The sequence below is a fragment of the Xyrauchen texanus genome, chromosome 23 (genome assembly GCF_025860055.1).
Source record: "Xyrauchen texanus isolate HMW12.3.18 chromosome 23, RBS_HiC_50CHRs, whole genome shotgun sequence".
Classification (NCBI taxonomy): Eukaryota; Metazoa; Chordata; class Actinopteri; order Cypriniformes; family Catostomidae; genus Xyrauchen; species Xyrauchen texanus.
This window is the reverse complement of record NC_068298.1, coordinates 9,834,093-9,855,026: the sequence shown is the minus strand read 5'-3', so window position 1 is coordinate 9,855,026 and position 20,934 is coordinate 9,834,093. Positions and strand designations below refer to the sequence as shown.

At 42.8% G+C, this 20,934-nt stretch overlaps 1 protein-coding gene across 1 annotated transcript in view; it reads left to right on the top strand.

Annotated features, from left to right (window-relative positions):
• The first annotated feature begins 7,252 nt into the window (after nucleotides 1-7,252).
• LOC127617239 (spondin-2-like) overlaps nucleotides 7,253-20,934 on the top strand; it is an 18,400-nt gene continuing 4,718 nt past the window's right edge. The window contains exons 1-3 of the mRNA XM_052089178.1: nucleotides 7,253-7,337; nucleotides 10,505-10,733; nucleotides 14,292-14,512. Coding sequence (XP_051945138.1) covers nucleotides 10,505-10,733; nucleotides 14,292-14,512 — 450 coding nt within the window. The 5' untranslated portion in view covers nucleotides 7,253-7,337. The remainder of the gene's footprint in view (nucleotides 7,338-10,504; nucleotides 10,734-14,291; nucleotides 14,513-20,934) is intronic.

Below are 20,934 nucleotides of genomic sequence, written 5' to 3'. Positions count from 1 at the left end.
CTGAAAAACACACAACCACGTTCCCATCTCCACAAGGTATGCTATTTCTTTTCTAAGCAATCTGATTTCAGATTTTTGCCTGAAAGAGTGTGGGAGTTTTTTGTTCATCTGACAAATGAACAGGGATTTGCACAGGCATGTACCACTTATATTTTATTTTCAGAAAATGTGAAAAATCTAGTTTAAAGATCAATCCCTTTCCTTTTCTTTGAGCCCTGCCAGTAGAGGATTTAGGGTTTAACCAAACATGGCAGGATGGTTCTGAATTGGACAGAGAGAGAGAAAAAAAGAAAAGTTGCCAACATTTCTGAGTAGCACTACATATCCTTCTTAAAATATCTATCAGTGTGTGATGAGGATGAGATTAGTAGTGAAAAGTTGTACTGTTACCTTATTTGTCCACATATATTAAGTATATCTTGAAGGAAGCTATTCCAAATTATTGAAAATATTTTAAATTATGGAAACCATTTCCAAAAGAAAAAATCAGATGTGAAGCTAATCATGTAGGCTTACTATTCTTTTGTGTTATGTGGTTCTGCTTCTAATCAGTGTTATGCCTTCCTTATTCAAGCATTGGCCTCATGCTGTCACGAACCCCGCTCCCTCGCTCCGCCCCTTCGAGCTTCCACGCTCGTTCCGCCCCCTCGAGCTCCCACACTCGTTCCGCCCCCTCGAGCTTGCACGCTCTTTTTGCTCGCTCGAGCCCTCACGCCCACTTTGCTCCTACTCGCTCACATGCTCGTAGGCAATCTCTCTTCCTCGAGTTTCTCACGCGTTTCCAATCCCCCAGAACATTATGACCACCTGCACTCGCGTCATCTGCACTCCTGCACATTAGTTTCACCTGCACTCGTCTCATCACCTGTCATGGTTTACACCTGCACTTGCCCCTATATATATCACTACCCTTTCGTCTCACGGTTGTTGGTTATTGTATTTAGTTTCCCGTGTCTTTGCCCCCCGCTAGTCTCGTCTAGTTTTGATCTCCTCTCGTTTACCCCTTAGCTTGCCAGCTCCTCTTGTTCCCCTGTCTTTTGCTCCCACTAGTTCCGTCTCGCTGATTCTGAATTCCCCGGCTTCGACCTCTCGCTCCCCTTGACTACTCTTCACTGGATTTGCCCCTTGATTTGTACTTTTGCCTGCCTGCAATAAAACGCAGTTTGACTTACATTGTGACTGTCTCTTCTTGTGCGGGTTACAGAATAACCAACCTCACTGAAGACAGTCACAATGCGTCGCGCTGAGGATTCGCGCAGCTCACTAGAGCGGAGGAACACATCACATTCAGCGCGAGGAGCTACGGTGTGGAAACTTGACCAAGCGCTTGCGGCCCAGGGGCAGCAGGTATGTTCTATGTCTGAAATTTTTCACCCTGTTTCACCTGTGTCTGCCCCTGAGCCCATTGATGCTTTCCACGCATCCGTGGCGCCGTATGCTCTCCATCCCGGAGAGGTTTTATGGCTCATCGGACGCGAACCAAGGGTTTTCCGTGCAAGGCAGTGGTTATGTAACTCATAACCCCGTCCTTGACATTATGGAGCCAGCGGCCCGACTCTTGGGTTTGCGCCAGGGGAGCCAACCCTTGGAGGCTTATATTATGGGTTTTTATGCCCTGGCGTACCAGGTTAATTTTGATGAGGTGGCTCTGAAAGACATTTTTCAATTTGGACTGAATGAGCCAGCCTCATCATTCATGCCTGGTGGTCGCTGCTCTCTCAACCTGGCTCAGTTTATTGACCTCGCCCTACTGTACGCTGGTTCCTCGTTTACTGTGGGGGAGGCAGAAACTGAACCAGCGTTCCATACCACGGCCCCTGTCTTGAAGCCTACCACGGCCCCGTCTTGAAGCCTACCACGGCCCCGTCTTGAAGCCTGACACGGCCCTAGCCCGAAGCCTTACGGCCCTAGCCCGAAGCCTGTCACGGCCCTAGTCCCGAAGCCTGACACGGCCCCAGTCCCGAGGTCTGTCACGGCCCCAGTCCCGAAGCCTGACACGGCCCCAGCCCCGAGGCCTGTCACGGCCCCAGTCCCGAAGCCTGTCACGGCCCCAGTCCCGAAGCCTGTCACGGCCCCAGTCCCGAAGCCTGTCACGGCCCCAGTCTTGAAGCCTGGCACGGCCAGCTAGTCAACGCCCATGCCTGGCACGGCCAGCTAGTCAACGCCCATGCCTGCCACGGCCAACGAGCCAGCGCCCATGCCCGCCACGGCCAACGAGCCAGCGCCCATGCCCGCCACGGTCGGCGAGCCAGCGCCCATGCCCGCCATGGTCGGCGAGCCAGCGCCTGTAGCCTCGACCGTCCCCATGGCCAAGTCCCCTGTTGGCCGAGGACGCAAGAGAAGGAAGAGGGCCCCTTCTACCCAGTCTCGTCTTGTGCTCAAGACCTCTGCTCCGCCCCCAGAGTCTTCCACGGCTCTGCCGGGTTCTGCTCCGCCCCCAGAGTCTTCCACGGCTCTGCCGGGTTCTGCTCCGCCCCCAGAGTCTTCCACGGCTCTGCCGGGTTCTGCTCCGCCCCCAGAGTCTTCCACGGCTCTGCGGGTTCTGCTCCGCCCCAGAGTCTTCCACGGCTCTGCCGGGTTCTGCTCCGCCCCAGAGTCTTCCACGGCTCTGCCGGGTTCTGCTCCGCCCCAGAGTCTTCCACGGCTCTGCCGGGTTCTGCTCCGCCCCCAGAGTCTTCCACGGCTCTGCCGGGTTCTGCTCCGCCCCCAGAGTCTTCCACGGCTCTGCCGGGTTCTGCTCTGCCCCCAGAGTCTTCCACGGCTCTGCCGGGTTCTGCTCTGCCCCCAGAGTCTTCCACGGCTCTGCGGGTTCTGCTCCGCCCCAGAGTCTTCCACGGCTCTGCCGGGTTCTCCTCCGCCCCCAGAGTCTTCCACGGCTCTGCCGGGTTCTGCTCCGCCCCAGAGTCTTCCACGGCTCTGCCAGGTTCTGCTCGCCCTCAGAGCCCTCGCGGCCTCCGCCTCTCGAGTCTCCCAAGGCTCCTCCTCCCAAGCCTCCCAGGGCTCCTCTCAAGCCTCCCAGGGCTCTTCCTCTCGAGCCTCCTAAGGCTCCTCCTCTCGAGCCTCCTAAGGCTCCTCCTCTCGAGCCTCCCAGAGCTCTACCTCCCAAGCCCCCCAGGGTTCTGCCTTTCAAGTCTCTCGAGCCTCCCAGAGCGGCGCCTCTCAGGGCTTCTCCTCCCGAGTCTTTCAAGGCTCCTCCTCCCAAGCCTCCCAGGGCTCCTCTTCTCGAGCCTTCCAAGGCTCCTCCTCCCAAGCCTCCCAGGGCTCCTCCTCTCGAGCCTCTCAGGGCTTCTCCTCTCGAGTCTTTCAGGGCTCCCCCTCCCAAGCCTCTCAGGGCTTCTCCTCTCGAGTCTTTCAGGGCTCCCCCTCTCAAGCCTCTCAGGGCTTCCCCTCTTGAGCCTCTCAGGGCTTCTCCTCTCGAGTCTTTCAGGGCTCCACCCCCTTCCAAGCCTCTCAGGGCTTCGTCTCTCGAGTCTTCCAGGGCCCCACCTCTAGAGCCTCTCGAGTCTTCCACGACCTTTTTCCCCGAGCCTCTCACGGCTCTACTCCCAGAGACTCCAGAGCTTCTAGGCTCGCCTCGAGCCTCCATGCCTCCCGAGCCTCCCACGGCTCCACCTCCCGAGCCCCTCACGGCTCTGCTCCCAAAGACTCCAGAGCTTTCTATGGCTCCGCCTCTCGGGCCTCCTACGGCTCTACCCCCGAGACTACAGAGCCTGCCAGGTCAGTCGCCTCGGGGACCTCCCACGGCGCCACCTCCATTGGCTCCACCTCCTGAGCCTTCCAGGCCTTCCCCCCTAAAGCCTCCGTCGGCTCCACCTCCAGAGCCTTTCAGGCCTTCGCCCCTAAAGCCTCCTTCGGCTCCACCTCCAGAGCCTTCCAGAACCCCACCTCCACAGCCGCCTACAGTGCCGCCTCTGACGGCACCGCCTTTCACGGCTCAGCCCGGATTTCCTGACCCTCTCCCTGTCCTGTGGCCTCTTCCCTGGCCTCCGGACCCTATTCCTGTCCGGTGGTCACCTTCCAGACTCCCCCAGACCTTGCCTTGATACTGCCCATTGACCCCATGGACTGTCTCATTTCCCTCTGTGCCCCTTGGACTGCCCTCAATTTTGTTTGTGTGTTTTGTGGGTTGTCTGTTCAGGGTTTTTTGTTTGTTGGGTTCGTCCAGCACCACTTCCTCGCAACCGAGCGGCCATCAGGAGCCGTCCGTTTTAGAGGGGAGTACTGTCACGAACCCGGCTCCTCGCCTCCGCCCCTCGAGCTTCCACGCTCGCTTCCAGCTCCCTCGAGCTCGCCGCGCTCTTTTTGCTCGCTCGAGCCCTCACGCCCACTTTTCTCCTACTGGCTCACATGCTCAGTAGGCAATCTCCCTTCCTCGAGGTTTCTCACGCGTTTCCAATCCCCCAGAACATTATGACCACCTGCACTCGCGTCATCTGCACTCCTGCACATTAGTTTCACCTGCACTCGTCTCATCACCTGTCATGGTTTACACCTGCACTTGCCCCTATATATATCACTACCCTTTCGTCTCACGGTTGTTGGTTATTGTATTTAGTTTCCCGTGTCTTTGCCCCCCGCTAGTCTCGTCTAGTTTTGATCTCCTCTCGTTTACCCCTTAGCTTGCCAGCTCCCCTTGTTCCCCTGTCTTTTGCTCCCACTAGTTCCGTCTCGCTGATTCTGAATTCCCCGGCTTCGACCTCTCGCTCCCCTTGACTACTCTTCACTGGATTTGCCCCTTGATTGTACTTTTGCCTGCCTGCAATAAAACGCAGTTTGACTTACATTGTGACTGTCTCTTCTTGTGCGGGTTACACATGCAATAGCTTGCTGAATGCAAAGAGAGCCATTCCTATATCAGTCATGGGAAATTGTGCGCCGTGATTTAAAAAAAAATATATATATATTTTACTGCTTGCGAAGTGGATGTGAAATTCAAATAGACAATGCTTTTATTGTACATAACCAGAAACACGATTCATTTGAATAGGTAACATGTAGCTTAATACAGTGGCCATTTATGGATGTGTTGTCATTCAGAGCTTGTGCAGCTGCTTTTGGGGCAACTGCAGTGGCTGAGCTAGCTGGCTGGTCCACTGTACTTTGATGGCATCTGTACTGTGATATGCCAACTAAAGTCGAGAAATAATTTCGACCCGACATGCACTACTCGTAAGTCAGGCGCCGATCGGTCTGCACAGCACTGCATGAAGGTGAACACACCCGTGAGCCATGATTTATTAAAAAAAAAAAAAAAAGAAAAGTCAAAGGCAGGTGACATTAAAGGGTGGGCACTCTCATTCCAGATTCTTCACATTTTATTGGACAAAAGTTTGAAAAAATCAATATTTTTGGTCTGTTTTCCCAAATGTGAAAGACTGTAAATTTTAAATGCAAATATCCACCTCAACGCTAAAAGACATGAACTAAATCCTTAAATTGTGTAATTTCATGGGTCTTAAACCAAAGAATTACATTGCAAATGTAGGGTACGATGGGACTTTAGCCCACCCCCGGTATAAAAAATACTTATTTTATTTTCTCCCTAAAGAGAAAATAGTAACAAAAATTACCACAGCACTTTCCAGGCTCCCAGCAGGCACTGCAAACTTTTCCTGATCCATGAGGTCATGGCGTGCAATGTCTAAAGGCTGATTTGAAGGTAAATTGATCTAATATTTAGTAACTATTAAATGTTGCGAATGAGAATCCCTGAAATAATATAATTTGAGACAAAATACTCATGTCATTTTCAGTTTTTTGATAACTTTCCAATAAGTAAAAGGGTGGCATTTATAGAGGAAAAAGCCCCCAATAAAAAAAGAGAGATTTTTATATGAAGATTGTTCAAATGAGAGCGTGTTGGACTCACATTGACCGTTCCAATCACAATGGAGATACATTTTTTTAATAGAACACTTGATCTTATGAAATGCCAAAATGTGATTGAAATTATTAGGAAATGGTGCATGCTTTCTGATGTGGTTATTTAGAATAATTATTGCCTTAAGTAACTAAGTATTTTGCTCAATGTCAAAAGTATTTGCAACAGACTTGACAAATTCTTCCCTAAAACTATTGCCCCTATATCTAAACTATAGCACTATAACCCTTCACCTGGCAAGGGGCATTTAACGGAACATTCCAGATTCAATGCCAGTTAAGCTCAATCTACAGATTTATGTGGCCACAAATTGACTTAAGGGGTGCCTTAAGCACCAGTGTACCCAATCATTTATTTCTACGTTGTCTAGGCTTAGAGTGCAATCTGATTTATGCCAGCACTTAAAGGGATAGTTAACCCAAAAATGAACATTTTCTTATTATTTACTCACCCTCATGCCATCCCAGATGTAGATGACTGACTTCAGTGAAACAATCGAAGGTTTTTAGAAAAATATCTCAGCTCTTGATACTCACAATGCAAGTGAATGGTGATTAGACCTTTGTAGCTCCAAAACATCACATAAAGGAAACATAAAAGTAATCCATAAGACTCCAGTGGTGAAATTAATATCTTCAGAAGCAATATAATGTATTAGGTGTGGGTGAGAAACAGATCAAAATCAGTAAAAAGAAAAAAAATTTTTTACTCAAAATCTCTACTTTAACTTTCAGATGTGAAAGTGAAACTAAACAGGTACCACGTGTGACTTTCAGATGTGAAAGTGAAAGTGGAGATTTAGAGTAAAAAGTACTTAAATTTTATCTGTTTCTCACCCACAACTAATATATTGCTTCTGAAGATATGGATTTAAACACAGGAGACTTATGGATTATATTGATGTTTCCTTTATGTGATTTTTGGAAGTACAAAGCATCACCATTCATTGGCATTGCAAGAACCAACAGAGTTGAAATATTCTTCTAAATATCTTTTTGTTTTCTTCTGAAGAAATAAGTCATACACATCTGGGATGGCATGAGGTTGAATAAATGATGAGAGGATTTAAAAGTTTGGGCAATCTAATCCTTTAATTCTAACGGAATGAACAGGATCCTGTGGTTATAGACAGCTATAAACCGCATATGATTAACTGCATGATGAGTGGTTACTTAAATTCATATCGGAGTACATAAAGTTAATATATTGCCCAAAGGAATGTGTCACTGAACATGTAAAAGAGATAGAAGAGGAGGAGAGCGTAAGAAAGAAAGCAACACTGTTAAAACACTGTGTGTGTGTGTATACCCAAACATGGAGAGGTGGGGGTAAAGAAAGGGAGGGGAGGAGAGAGAGAGGAGGGGAAAGAGAGCAAAAGAAAGCAAGAGAACAGAGAGGTGTCTAGATCCATAGAGCACATCTCCACAAACTCTGTCCTGCAATCTACTCGTCATAGGTAAGTGTGAGCTGCACACCAGGTTTATCAGCACTCCACTTCTGAGATTGCATACTTGTGTTCTTGTGGGAGTGCATCTCCTGTACCCATGGTGTCTGCTGTGGCAAAGGTTAAGGCAAGGCTTGCATTTCTGGATCTCTTCTTTCCTTCCTGCTGTCTCTCTGTACGCTAACGTTCCCACACTCTTTTTCTGTATGTCTGATGTCTCTTTGAGGGACAATGCCCCTCTCCTTAAGTGATTTAACACATGTGCCTCTCTTAATATTTATATAACTGTTTCCTTTTCCTTTTTTCCCACTTCTCATTAATTTCTCAATCTAAAGTCTAAAGCGTGGTTTCTTGTTTGCATGCGACTGAAATGCAAGATTTTGGACCCCTTTCTGCAGTGCAAGTGCACTGTGCCGCTTTGAGCTCACTCTAAATTTAATCTCTTTTTTTCCCCTTTAAGTGGCATGAAGCCGCAAGCTTTTTTCTTTGGCTCTTTTCCATCTCCCCTGGTTTTATTGTGTCTCGTTCGTGCTGTGAGCTGAGAATTGCAGTGTCTGTGGGATGTTTGAGAATATGTGTGCCTTATAAAACTGCTTTGGAGAGTGCAAATAGAAAGAGGTTTGCTTTAGGTCAGTGTCAGGCGGCATCTGCAACCGTTGACAAGTGCAGCTACTGTTTTCTTAAAGGGATAGTTCACCCAAAACTGAAAATTCTGTCATCGATTACTCACCCTCATGTTGTTCCAAACCCCAAAAAGGAGATGTTAAGCAGAATGACTACTTCAATCACCATTCACTTTCATTGTAGAGGAAAAAGATGCACTGAAAGTAGATGATAAATGAGACCTTTCGTGTTTCACGATAGAAAGAAATGATGATTTTCATTTTTGGTTGAAACCTTTTAATTGTGAAGATTTTATTAATACTATTGTCCAAGTTTCGAACAAGGGAATTTGTAAAACGTGTTCCTGCCAGTGTGGGACTTGTGTTTGAATGCTTGCACTATGCCAACCCTGACTGGTAATCAAAATATTTGTAGAGTCATAGTTATTGTCAAAAGATGACGTGCGGAATCATTGAATGCATCGGACACAGACATGGCATTGTTTCTGCAATGCATTGGTCACTTGCCTGCGAAGTACAGATATGTTTGTTTTGAGGACGAACAATGTGAAGGACAAACAGTATGTCTGTTCCTGGTATTCTACGATGAAATGCCACTTCAGATTTTCTAAAATATGCTGAAACTGGATCTGTCAAATATATAAGAAATAAGGAGTCTTAGAAATGAGGAAAGAGAATGAAACGCCAACCGCAAAGGAGTCCTCGCTCGGTGCTCTTGCTCATATATTTGATTTATGTCCTGTTGAACCTGTGGTTTAGTCTGTTTTTAAACAAGCAACTCAACCCTGAATTAAGTATTTTAGACATGAGGTAATTTCAGATGACTCAATCGCTCTCTTCTCATGGATCTTAATATATCTGGTCATTATGAGCACAGTTATAACCCCATCCACTGCGTTTTCTCAATATACAGTCATATACAGTCTCCCCATCATGGATTTCATACCATTTTGAACCCCACTGTATGTTTCTATATCAGTCCAGCCTAAACCTACATTAATGACTTCAAACTTTAACAAGCATACATACAAATTCCAGGAGCGAAGAGGCCGTAAGCCTGTGTCTTTGATCTGCAGGGTCTGTCATCTGATCATGGCTTGTTATAAACTATAGGGATCCAGCGTTTGGGCAAGAGCAATAGTCTGAGCCTGCGGTGATGTACTTGTGCCCTTTGTCGCTTGCAGATCCCTGTATCTCATGCAGTCATGCTCTAAAACCTTCCACCGTGATCTAAGCCGGCCTTGCGTCACTTGCAGTATGCAGTCATAGGCTACATGAGATGAACATAACTGTCATACCAGGATTGCTGAAGTAGTGTTATTTCAATTTAGTAGAGAATTAATCGTAAGCCAGAGAGAGAGAAAAAACAGGGTTGATGTTGTAAGAAAGGGTCGGCTGGGGTGTGTGGTTCTGCTCAACCTGTTCACCTCATCGCTGAGTTCTGTTCCTTTTTAATGCTCTATGGAAATTGCTTGATTGTGTCATTTTCTGTTGATTGGGCATTGTAGTGTAATTTCTCTGGTATAAGTCTTTAAATATCTCACCCAAAATGTAATATTCTGTCATTTAGTTATTTACCCTTATGTTGTTCCAAATCATTTATCAAATTAGTCCCTCAGGCTGACAGCAAAACAATCATCGATGCTTTCCCTAAACATGCCCCACCAAAGATCACATCCTAGTAGTGGCCCTGTTCCAAACCCAGATGACTTTCTTATGTAGAACACAAAAGATATTTTGCAGAACGTTCATGCTGCTCTTCCAGTTAAGCTGAATGGAAACTGGGGCTGTCGAGTTCCAAAAATGGCAACAAAAAAACCCCATTAAATCTTGAATGTTTGCATACATTCAAACATGGCATGTCAAGACGCGTTATGCCAGGTTTAGTGATATCAAACGTCTGCGTGTCCCATTATTGATGTTAAATCTGGTGCGATGCATCTTGATGCAACATTTTTGAATGTACGCAAACCAGAATGAGATTTGAGAGCTACGAAGGAGGGGAAGATTTTCAATAAATAACGACTTAAATGTTAATCTTGTCCTCACACAAAGCTATCATGTGGCTACAGAAGACTTTGAATAGAGCGCACAAGTAACATGGACTTTTATGGTGCTTTTCATTAATTTTGGAGCTTGAGAGCCTAAATGATGACATGTGTTAACTATTCCTTTAAGCTATTCTTCATGTGAGTTTTACTAAACTGATGTCACTTGGTTACATCAGTTTATTACAGTCTGAGTGTCTCTTTAAATGCACTCTGACCCCGAGCAAGCTGAAAATCTCTGACTCTTTCCTCCGACTACCCTGGATTAAGGTGTCTTGGTTCATGATCCACAGTTATGTAATATTCTCTTTCAAGACATATTTGCTGCATGAGTGGATCAGAGTTATTGTAGAATGAGGAACTGAAAAGTGATTGATTGATTAATTAATTGTATTTGCACATGGCAGTTTAGATAGTAAAATAGATAAGGGGAATAAACTAAACAAAAGTAAAAAAAAAAGATTTGTTCTAATGACTTTTCCTGCTCTTTTTTTTTTTTCTGACACAGATGATGTCATCAGAGATCCCTGTTCCTGGTTGGCTGCAGCAGCTGCTTGTGGTGCTCCTCAGGTTCACCCTTTCGTGTTCCGCCCCAGTGAACCTGACCAATGGTACGGAGTGTACCGCTCGAGGACCTGCCTCTTACATCCTGGTGTTCACTGGCCACTGGAGTCCTCAGACCTTCCCAAAACAGTATCCCTTATTCCGACCCCCTGCACAGTGGTCAAAATTAATGGGTAAGACCTCTGTGAAGTGTGAGAATGTAGGTTTGTGAGCATTGCAAGATGAGGTGACTGATTGACAACCCAGACGTAGGTTGCATCCATGACAAAATGTCTGGTCTATCCTGCACGTTATTCTGGCCAAGAGCGATTGTACAGAAAAATATGCAGCGACACTGAGATGCACACTTTTTGGTCAGGATTTATTAAGTTATTTACTAATACATTACAAATGTAATTCACACAAAACAATTGCTTGAATACACCTCTTCTATGATGGACATGTTTTCAATTTGTATGTTCACAGTCATGCTGATTTTTTTTTCTGGGGCTTAAAGAAAGAATGGTCTTTTGGTGTAACTGTTCAGAGACAGTAAGTCTCATTTAAAGCTGAAATTCTTTTGCAGAATTATATTTTTAATTTGTTTTTATTTAAAAAATATATATATATTTTTTAAATGTTATTAATATGAAAAAAAAATGCTGTTCACATAAGTCATTTTACATAACTGACATGTAGGTTGCAATTCTTTAAAGCATTAAAATGATGTGTGACATACAAAATAAAACTGAGAAAACCCCTTAAACCCTCAAGACTATGTGTTTAAAAAGTAAAAAAGGTTCAGGTCATGTGGAGTATTCCTGAGAAAAATTCTTGACTCAAAAGACCCACCCACCCAAAATCCACCCACCAACTTGCTACTTACAGCCTCAAGAAAATAAAAGTGTCACTAACCACACTATGGCACATCCAGCTTGATTTCTTCATCAAAGGTGCTCATTTTATCAACCGGTACCTTGTAAACAACTTGTTTCAAGGTAGACTAATACATATACAAAGAATTATTTGAAGTAGTTGTGTCAAACCAGCCAATCAAATTAGCATTAACTAAATCGAGAAAGTGTTTTCCAGTTTTGTACATTCAGACAGAAGGCGAGCGGACTGTGGACTGAACGTCTGGTTCCCTGAGTTTGACCACTGTTTCTCCAGTGATCATTCCATGTGCTTTAAGCTGCTGTCAGCGATGAGGACATTCAAACTTGTCTTTCCTCACCTTTCCATATGTCAGGACACTGAGTTCTCAAAGCTGGCCTGTTAACCCTGCAATCTGCCCTAACGATACCAAACACCCCCCAAATTACATGCGACACCACCCAGCGCTGTGCCATATGGGAGCAGGGCAGTCTGATTAGGAAAGCAGAGAGAAAGGGAGGTGGAAGAGAATAACTGTTGCCAGATGACATGAGCTGCCCTGTAGGTTCGCCCTTGTCTTTTATATTCCTTCCATAAATACTTAATACACGCAGCCAAAGTCCATTCGTCTGCGATGTCCATTGACTTTAATGCGATTCCTGTGTGCTCGCTTTTTCTGAGAATCTGCTCTCTGGGTGTCACCGCCACCGGTATGCCATCACACGCCACCGGACGCCAGCCAAGACTAGCAGCAGACGTGGACAACCTCAGCAAAAACATTTATAACCCAAAGCTCCTGAAAGTTCAGGCTGCGGGTTTGGAGCACTGAGATGATGACTGTGTGGTTTCTCCTGCCTCCTGGATGGCTTTCTGCCCCCTTTTTTCATCCATTTATCACTTTTGTAATGCAATTATGTTGAAAACTGCTCATTTTTGAATCGAAGCAAAAGTTTTTGATTGGATACATGAAAAAAAAATCTTTGGAAACCTAATAAAAGGATTGTTTGCCCAAAAATGAAAATTCTGTCATCGTTCCTTCACAATCATGTTGTCTTGAACCTGTCTGGCTCCATTTCTTCCATGGAACACAAAAGGAGATGTTAGGCAGAATGTTAGCATTCACTATCCACTTTCATTGCATGAAGCAAAAACTGCGATAGAGAGAAAGGGATGGAGATGATTGTGGTTTGTGGTTTAGCTGATTGTGGTAGAGTCTCTTCGATTTTTCAGGTCCACATTTGCGCCAAGCCGGTCAGACATGTAGTGTGGAGAGACTAGATGTGTCAGCATGCCAAATGTGCTGCTTACCTTCCTGTCATTCTCACTTGTATCTTTTCCTTTCTGTCGCACTCTCGCTCCCTGACTCAGAGGCCTGCCAGACCAAAATGGTTTGTAACTATGAAGAACGCATTAAAGGGACATTAAAGAGAAGCTTAAAGCATCATTTTAGCTCTATCCTCTTTCAAAGCTTCTGTTGTGATATCAAGCTCTTCAATTGCTTTAGGCATGCTTTCTTTAATTAGTTATTATTATTGCTCATACTTTGGGTAAGGAATTGAACAAACGCCCAAACGCAAGTATTAAACTTTGCCGTTTAATTCAACATGCACCATGCCACTGGTGTTAGACATACATGATACCTAAAATTACCTTATTAAGTACTAAGACTAAAAATGTTGCCAGGCGGATGGTAAAATTGCATAGAGCAAGTTTACATGCACATTCTTACACATTTATGGTTAATAAGCCTAAAATATGTGTGGCCATGTTAACGCATTACATTACTTTTCTTTATTGGTGTAAGGCCATAAACGCATCCGAAAAATCCATTTGACGCAGGTAGATTTCTGCCGTTAACCCCGATTTCTTTTTGCATGTATTAATTGATTAATTGGAAGACATTAATTGATCGACTGGAGTCATGTGGATTACTTTTATGCTGCCTAAATATGCCTTTTGGACCGTCAAACAGCCAGCAGACGAATGGTACCATTTGCATGCATTGTATGGACAAACCGAGCTGAATTCTGCTTATAAAAATCTTCACTTTTGGTTCTGCCGAAGAGTGAAAGTCATGCACAGCTGGAATGGCATAACGGTAAGTAAATCACTAGAAGATTTTCATTTTTGGGTGAACTAACCCTTTAACTTGTATACTACCGGCTTATCCAATGTGTGCAAGTGTTGTGTGAATGTATCTTCGTGGTTTAATGTCAAAAACATTATGAATATTGGTGTGCATGAAATCAGGCCCATAGACTTGGGAGTGGGCTCTTTTGGCATATTCCAGTAAGCAGAAAATGTATATTTTAAAAATGTATTCTGGTTTTCATCGACTCTTGAACTGATTTTAATTAAGGAACAGGTGAAGTGTCTTTTGCTTGATTATGTCGTCAGCTATAGACAGAGGTGTCAGTTTAGGCTATGAATCAGAGAAATCTACGTGCGAAGCAACCGAAAACAGTGTTGCAACACAATTGTTGTTTGTTTTTCCCTTTATTTAATATAAGCTATTGCACAACAGTCACCCCTGAACTTTAGCTGTGCACAAATCTTTTTTACAGCTCAAAGTCTTGATTTTCTTTTAGGCTAAAGTTGTTTTCAGGTATTCAATGTTTATTCTCTAGGCATCTGCACTTCTGCTTGGCTTTATTTGAACAGCTCAAGGTATGTTTAGCTGACACAAGTCGACAGAGGTGTATTTTGTGTATATTGATGAGCAATAAAAGGTCAATGGAGTTGTAGTAATGTTCAACAGGCCACTACGAAACCTGCCAACTTAAACGTTTCCTCTCAGTTTACCTTTTTATGCACTGGCTACTTTTTTGATTACTTGATACAATTTTCAGGGAAACGTTTGCTGAATTTCTTCTGTGCAGCTGTGACCCATAATGAGCAGTACCGACTATGGCAGGAGGGTGTGCCGGCGAGTGCTGGAATGCAGAGCTTTGCCGAGCTGGGTCTGACAGTGGAGCTGGTGAAGGGAGCAAAGGAGGCAAGAAAGAGGAGGGCGGTGGGGTCCATGTACCGCACAGCTGGAATCCCCACTGGCATCGGCCACAGCTCCACAGAACTGCTTTTGATGCCCAGGAGTCCACTGGTAAGATGGGTGTAGTCACTACAAACATGTGTGTTCAAAGGAAACAAAAAATTAACACTTGCCAAGTGTCAAATGAAAGTAATATTTTGCTTTGCCCAATTTTCTAACAGTTTACTTAAGTGGAAAATGTATCATCAGAGGTTTATCTAGGATGTCTAAAGTTTCTCAGTTCAGTCGCTAATGGCAGGCATGGCAATAAGTTAAATTTTAACCATGTTTGCTCAGATTATTTCTGAAAGAAAATCTAAAACATCTTAAAATACATAGAGGAAATATTTTTTATAAATCATCACAAATTCAGCCGTTTCAGGTCATTGAACTTTCTTCAATGCTTCACGTAAATGTTATCAAGACAAAAGTTGTTGTAAATAAAAACGAATGGCAACACTTGACTGTAATTAAAGGCAACTGGATAGAACTAACCAACAAAAATCTTCTATATAAGAAAGTATTTTTTACATGAAAGTAAATCTAAATCAGTGACCGGTAATCAGAGGAACAGGGAACTATGGGGAAAACCCCCTCTCTGCGTCCAAAATCACGTACTGTATTTGATGAGAAACACACTTCTAGACCGGTAAAACAGTGCACTCTTTAGATATGTGAGGGGCAGTATGAAAAGAATTCGGACATAATAATATCCGGGAACATTCACATGGTCCCGTGACCAGAATATATGACGTGACGACAACAACCGTGAAAATAAACCAAACAGGTTTGGTTAAACAAGCGCCATTTAAGCTCAATGAGCAATGTTTTTTGTGTATACAGCACGGTTGAAAAAAGCCTTCTGTCCTGTGGTTCTCCACCATTTCTTTTAAATCAAGTGTTTGAACTTGACATCTCCTCAGCTCCCAATGCATTGTGGGATAGGAAATGGTTCAACTGATCCACACTTTGTATTCCCGCTGGAAGTAGTGGGTCATCTGGGCATTTCTTGCTTTCTGTCTTATGAATACAATGGATTTGGACATACTACTCCACTGGCATACTGTTTTTGGCATACTATATAGTAGAGAAGTATGGATATTCGGACGCAGGGCCTTTGAGCAAAATAGATTGGTACCAGATCGGATGAGTGATTTGTCACATGGCATTTACGGCTCAGATGATTGGCTAAAAAAAAAAAAGTATGCTCAAAACTGAGTGCCAATTAACAAAGATGGCCGAAAGCAGGTTGTGTACTTCTGGAAGGTCATGCACCAGACAAGCAACTACCATTTAGATTCATTTGAACATTAATGGATAGCTTTCTCCAGTTATTATAAATCTGCTACTGTTAACGATGTTGACTTTACATTAGAATTTAAATGGAAACAGATAATTACAGGTTGTGATTTGTTTAGCTAGATATTTAGTTAACTACTGTGGCTCATCGCTATATTTTTTATTTTCATTAGATAAGTTCATGTTTTTTGTTTCTTGTTTTATTAGTTGTATTTAGTATCAATAATCTGTTTGAGTAAATGTTGTCACCCTACCTGATATTTATTCAGTATATATAGTATAAGTAGGCTAATACTAAATATTGTAAAATAAATAAATAATTATAGCATGTAAGAGTTATATTTTTGCAAAGCCATTTCCCCCTTCAATCTACTTTTTGTTAGTAGCCTGCAAGTGGAGGAGCTAACTACTGTTTCAAAGAATAGCTTGATTGTAGTTGGACCACTTTAAATTATGAGCAGCTTGTAACCTGCCAAACTACAGTTTTAAAGTAGCTTGCCTCACACTGATTTGGGCACTAGCTGCTCAAACTAATGTGGCAGAGAACAACCTGAATGAGTCAATTTCCAAGAAGACATCTTTAAAAATTCTATATATAATTTTTTTATAGTACAAAGACTGACAGAACCAGAGCAGGTCTCCAAAACCACACCCAGAGTTCAAGGTCCTCCAGACCACAACCCTCATTCCCTCCCTTCCGGCTCCTGTGCTGTTTCCTGCACCCACCAGATCTCTGTAGATATGAGAAGACTGAACCCTTCCTTCTCTGGCTCTGGAATAATTATTTCAGTGTTACCCATGAGTCAGTTTGTAATGGAGTCTACAGGCAGCACTGGTGCTGTTGGTGACCTACATATCTTTATAGCCAAAGCTGAGAATACAAAGGAGACAACAGCAATTACCCTCATATACTCCTGTCATTCACTCCTATTGGCAAATAAATACTACATGAGATACAAGTGAGAGCATCATGTGGCCTTTGGATTAGACTACGAACGTGTATTTGTGAGCTATGAGTGAGTGTCTGTTTAGGCACTGTGAAATCGGTGACAGTATGTCAGAAAGTTCTGCTGTTGAAATTGGTCTGTTCTTATAAAAATTCATACCACTGCCCCCAGTGGCCAAAACTGGACGTTTTTCTGAACGAATGGGCACATGTGAGCACTTGGTGAAATGTTCACAAATTGGTGCTAAAAGAGAGTCATAAAGTGAGTTGTTTTTAGTTGTAAATTATCTAAAACAGTTGACAGGAATGCATATTTTATTAACCATTTGTCCCGAACCCCAACCATAACCTAACTGTAAGTGGAGTAAAAAAGTAATGTTAGAGGGAAAATGCAATTTCAGAATCGCACTCATCAAAAAGGTCTACTTCCTGGTTTGCTCAGGACCAGCACCTGTGTCTCTGAGTCTGCTTAAAGGAATTGTTCCCTCAAAAATGAAACTTCTCTCATTTTTTACTCACCCTGACTTACTTTCTTCTGCAGAACACAAATGCAGATGTATCAGCTCTTTTGGTCCATACAATGCAAGGTACAAATGGGTGCAAAACTTTGAAGCTCCAAAAATCAGTCAGCATAAAAGTAATCCAGTGGTTAAATCAATGTCTCCAGAAGTGATTTGATAGGTGTGGGTAAAAACAGATATATTTTTTTGTCATTTTTTAAAATAAAAGATGATAAAAGTTGAACTTTGTAATAAACAAGACCACTATGAAATAAATACACCGGACATAAAGTGCTGCAGAGGAATCGGCTTGTCCGATAACATTGGCGGTACTACAGTTCAACTGGTTTTCAAGTTAAAGGTGGAGTAAGAGATTCCTGAGAAAGACTGTTGATATTTGAACTCAACAGCCAAACACACCCCTCCCTTCATTGCTTTGTCAGAAGCTCCGCCCCCCCAATTTAATGTACGCCCATTGCCAATGCTTTGTGTTTTGTGGATCGGTCTGATCCACTTTGTTAATTTTCCATTTACAGAGCCAGGGCTGTGCACAAGCATTGGTTTTTATTTCAGCGCGCACACCGAACGTACAGCTAGTGGACCGTGAAGAGATATTTGCGGAATTTGACAGTGTATTGGATTAAAATTACACACTCCACCTTTAAATATTGATGTGTTTCTCACCCACACCGATCATATCACTTCAGAAGACATGGATTTATCCACTAGAGTCATATGGTTTTGGCACTCATTCGCTTGTATTGTATGGACTTACAGAGCTGAAATATTGTCCTAATAAAATCTTAATTTCTGTTCTGCTGAATAAATTCATACACATCTGGGGTGGCATGAGGGGAAGTAAATGATGAGAGAATTGTAATTTTTGGGTGAACTATTCCTTTAAGCAACATGCTATCAATAGCGCCACAGGAAAAACACTTTTGAAGTGACGCAAAGATGTCTGATGGGAGATGGCACAAGTTGTCAGTAATTCAGCTAAATGCGGTCAAGGTTAGTTGGTTGCAAATGTTGAGTTCCATTGTGATCATGTTGGCTTAGCCATAAGCTATAGGGGTGTGAAGAAGCTTATGGATGTAATATACACTGATCAGACTGTTGAGACTGTTTGAGTATTTCTTAAACTGCTGATCTTCTAGGATTTTCACACACAACGGTCTCTAGATTTTAACTCCGAATGGTGCCAAAAGAAAAAAAAAACATCCAGTGAATGGTAGTTCTGCGGACAAAAATGCCTTGTTAATGAGAGATGTCTGACAACTGACAAAGCCTTGGTAACTCAGATAACCACTCTGTACAATTGTGGTGAGAAGAAAATCATCTCAGAATGCTATTCTGAGATGCGGGTCGGTGCTGTTTTGGCTGCACGAGGGGAACCTACACAATATAAGGCAGGTGGTTTTAATGATGTGGCTGATCGGTGTACACTAGCCTCCTGAGACCCAAGCGTTACTGCTGTGTGCATTTTATATGTCCCTTTTGATTTGTAACTAGTAACACCTAATAAACATGCATAATAATAAATAAAATAAATTCTAGAGAAAATTGTTTTTCTAAAAATGTATTTCCACATATGTGGACAGTGGGACTACGTTTTAAACAATTAAAAATTAATTTTAAATAATACCAAGCTATAGAATTAATTTTTTTATCAAATTGTTTGTTTCCAGGTGTGTTCGCTGTCCTATTCTGCATATCGCGGCGCCGTTTTGTGGTCCGTTCTGCATAACGCAGTGGCTCATTTTAGCTTATCGTGGCTGATTCGACCTGTTTCGTGAATGACCCACCGGCCCGCTCTGTTCTACCAATGGCCAGTCCACCCCTGATCGGCCCCAAATTGCGTTGGCTCACCGGGAAAATGCGCGGTATGCCAGATTACCAGTCCAGCCCTGGGCATGATGTAGCGGTGTAGCTTTTGTCAACGTTACACCTCTACATTTCCAAAAATATATCAAAGCTACCGTCTCGCTACTCAGAAATGTAGTTAATTAAATATAATTTGTAGCGAAGCTACTGCCCATCACTGCCCCTAACCCTAAGTATTTAACTTCATGGCATAAATCGTCTTGCATCATTTGTGCTACTAACATGAAATCATGCAGCTTGTTTAAGAAAAATTATTTTGCCTAGTGGACTATATATTGAATGGCTCTTTTTATTCTGGCCAATAAGCAATTACCTTGCAACCACTCAGAACACCATAGCAGCCACATAGCAATGCCACATACTGTGAGTTATTATGTGAAGTGTCAAGTGTGATGTGACATACTGTGAGTTTTTGCTTTTTGGTCTTGATTGAAACATGTCCGATTGTTTAACCCTTGTGTGACCTTCGGGACATTTTTGTCTTTTTCATTTGTTTTTTTTCAATCATTTTGGTTGTGTTAATGTCAATGGCATAACTTTCCAAAGGTGTGTATTTTTTTGTCAATTTTGACATTTCAACCTCAGTTCCTATAATACACTGTGTACACAAAATAGTTACACTCAGGGCCTTAAGGACAAAAATGTCCTCACTGAAACCTATTAAAATGGAAATATTTGATTCTAGGGCCATTAAAGCATAAAATCTTGAATTCTATTATATTATGCTTCAAAAGCCCAGGCTTCAAAATGTATTTGTTTTAATATTTTCCACTAGATGCCACAATTTTTCTGATATTTAGCCTATGGAGCAAATACATGCTTTTTTCCTATTTTATGTTTGCTGTATTATTGAGCACTGCAGGCCAATTGATAAAATTATTCTGCTAAAATTGTGTGGGTGTGTTGGTATGGATGTCAGAGTGTGTTTTGTATGCGTGTATTGACAAATTTGTGTGTGTGTGTGTGTGTGTGTGTAAAAAAACAGTGGCATTATATAAACAAACTGGCATTTAAAGGGTTAAAATCATGCAAATTAATGAATAATGAGTATTTATTTATTTTTTAATCTGACACTGCACAAAAAATAATAATGCATCAAAATCAATGTTTCTAATCATTGACATATCCCAGACTGTGATTAATACAAAAAAACAACTCCCCTTAGCATTTAGTATATGGAAAATAGTAAATTTTTTGTTTTCATAAATAACAACAGTGGCATTGTATAAACAAACTGGCATTTAAAGGGTTAAAATCCTGAAAATGAATGAATATTTGGTAGTTATGATCAGGACTGATATTGGTTAAAGAAATAACTAATTGAAAGTGGAAAATAAGTGGAAAACTTTTTTCAATTGATGCATAAGGGTTATAAACTCAGAATGGTCAGGTTTCAGATTCCTGCCCATACACATGATAACCAACACCCTCAAATCAACAGGAAAATAAGTAAATCAAAAACAGATAAATAACCCTCAACATTATTCATGAGGTCTCTTGCATTTAATAAGATCCAGACAGCAGGAGCGCTGTGGCTTTCTGCAAACCGAGAGCCATGCAAAAAAACCACAACACGTTCCAACAGCATATACAGACAGAGACAGAGGAAAAGATGCATTTTGTATTTATTTTCCTAACACACTGTTTTGGTAAATGAGAGGATTGGTTTGGGTAGGTGGGTGTCAGTTTTGTGTTATTGTGACTTTATGCCCTTAAGAGGGCATCAGCTCTATTAGCACAGAGCTTGAACAGACAGCAAAGAGATTAGGCACCGCTCGCCTCCAGTGCCAGAGAAATTGATATATCAGGAGGTAATTCTGGAAAAGCCACAGAACAAGAAGATCCGTAGGAGAGACGTGAGGGAG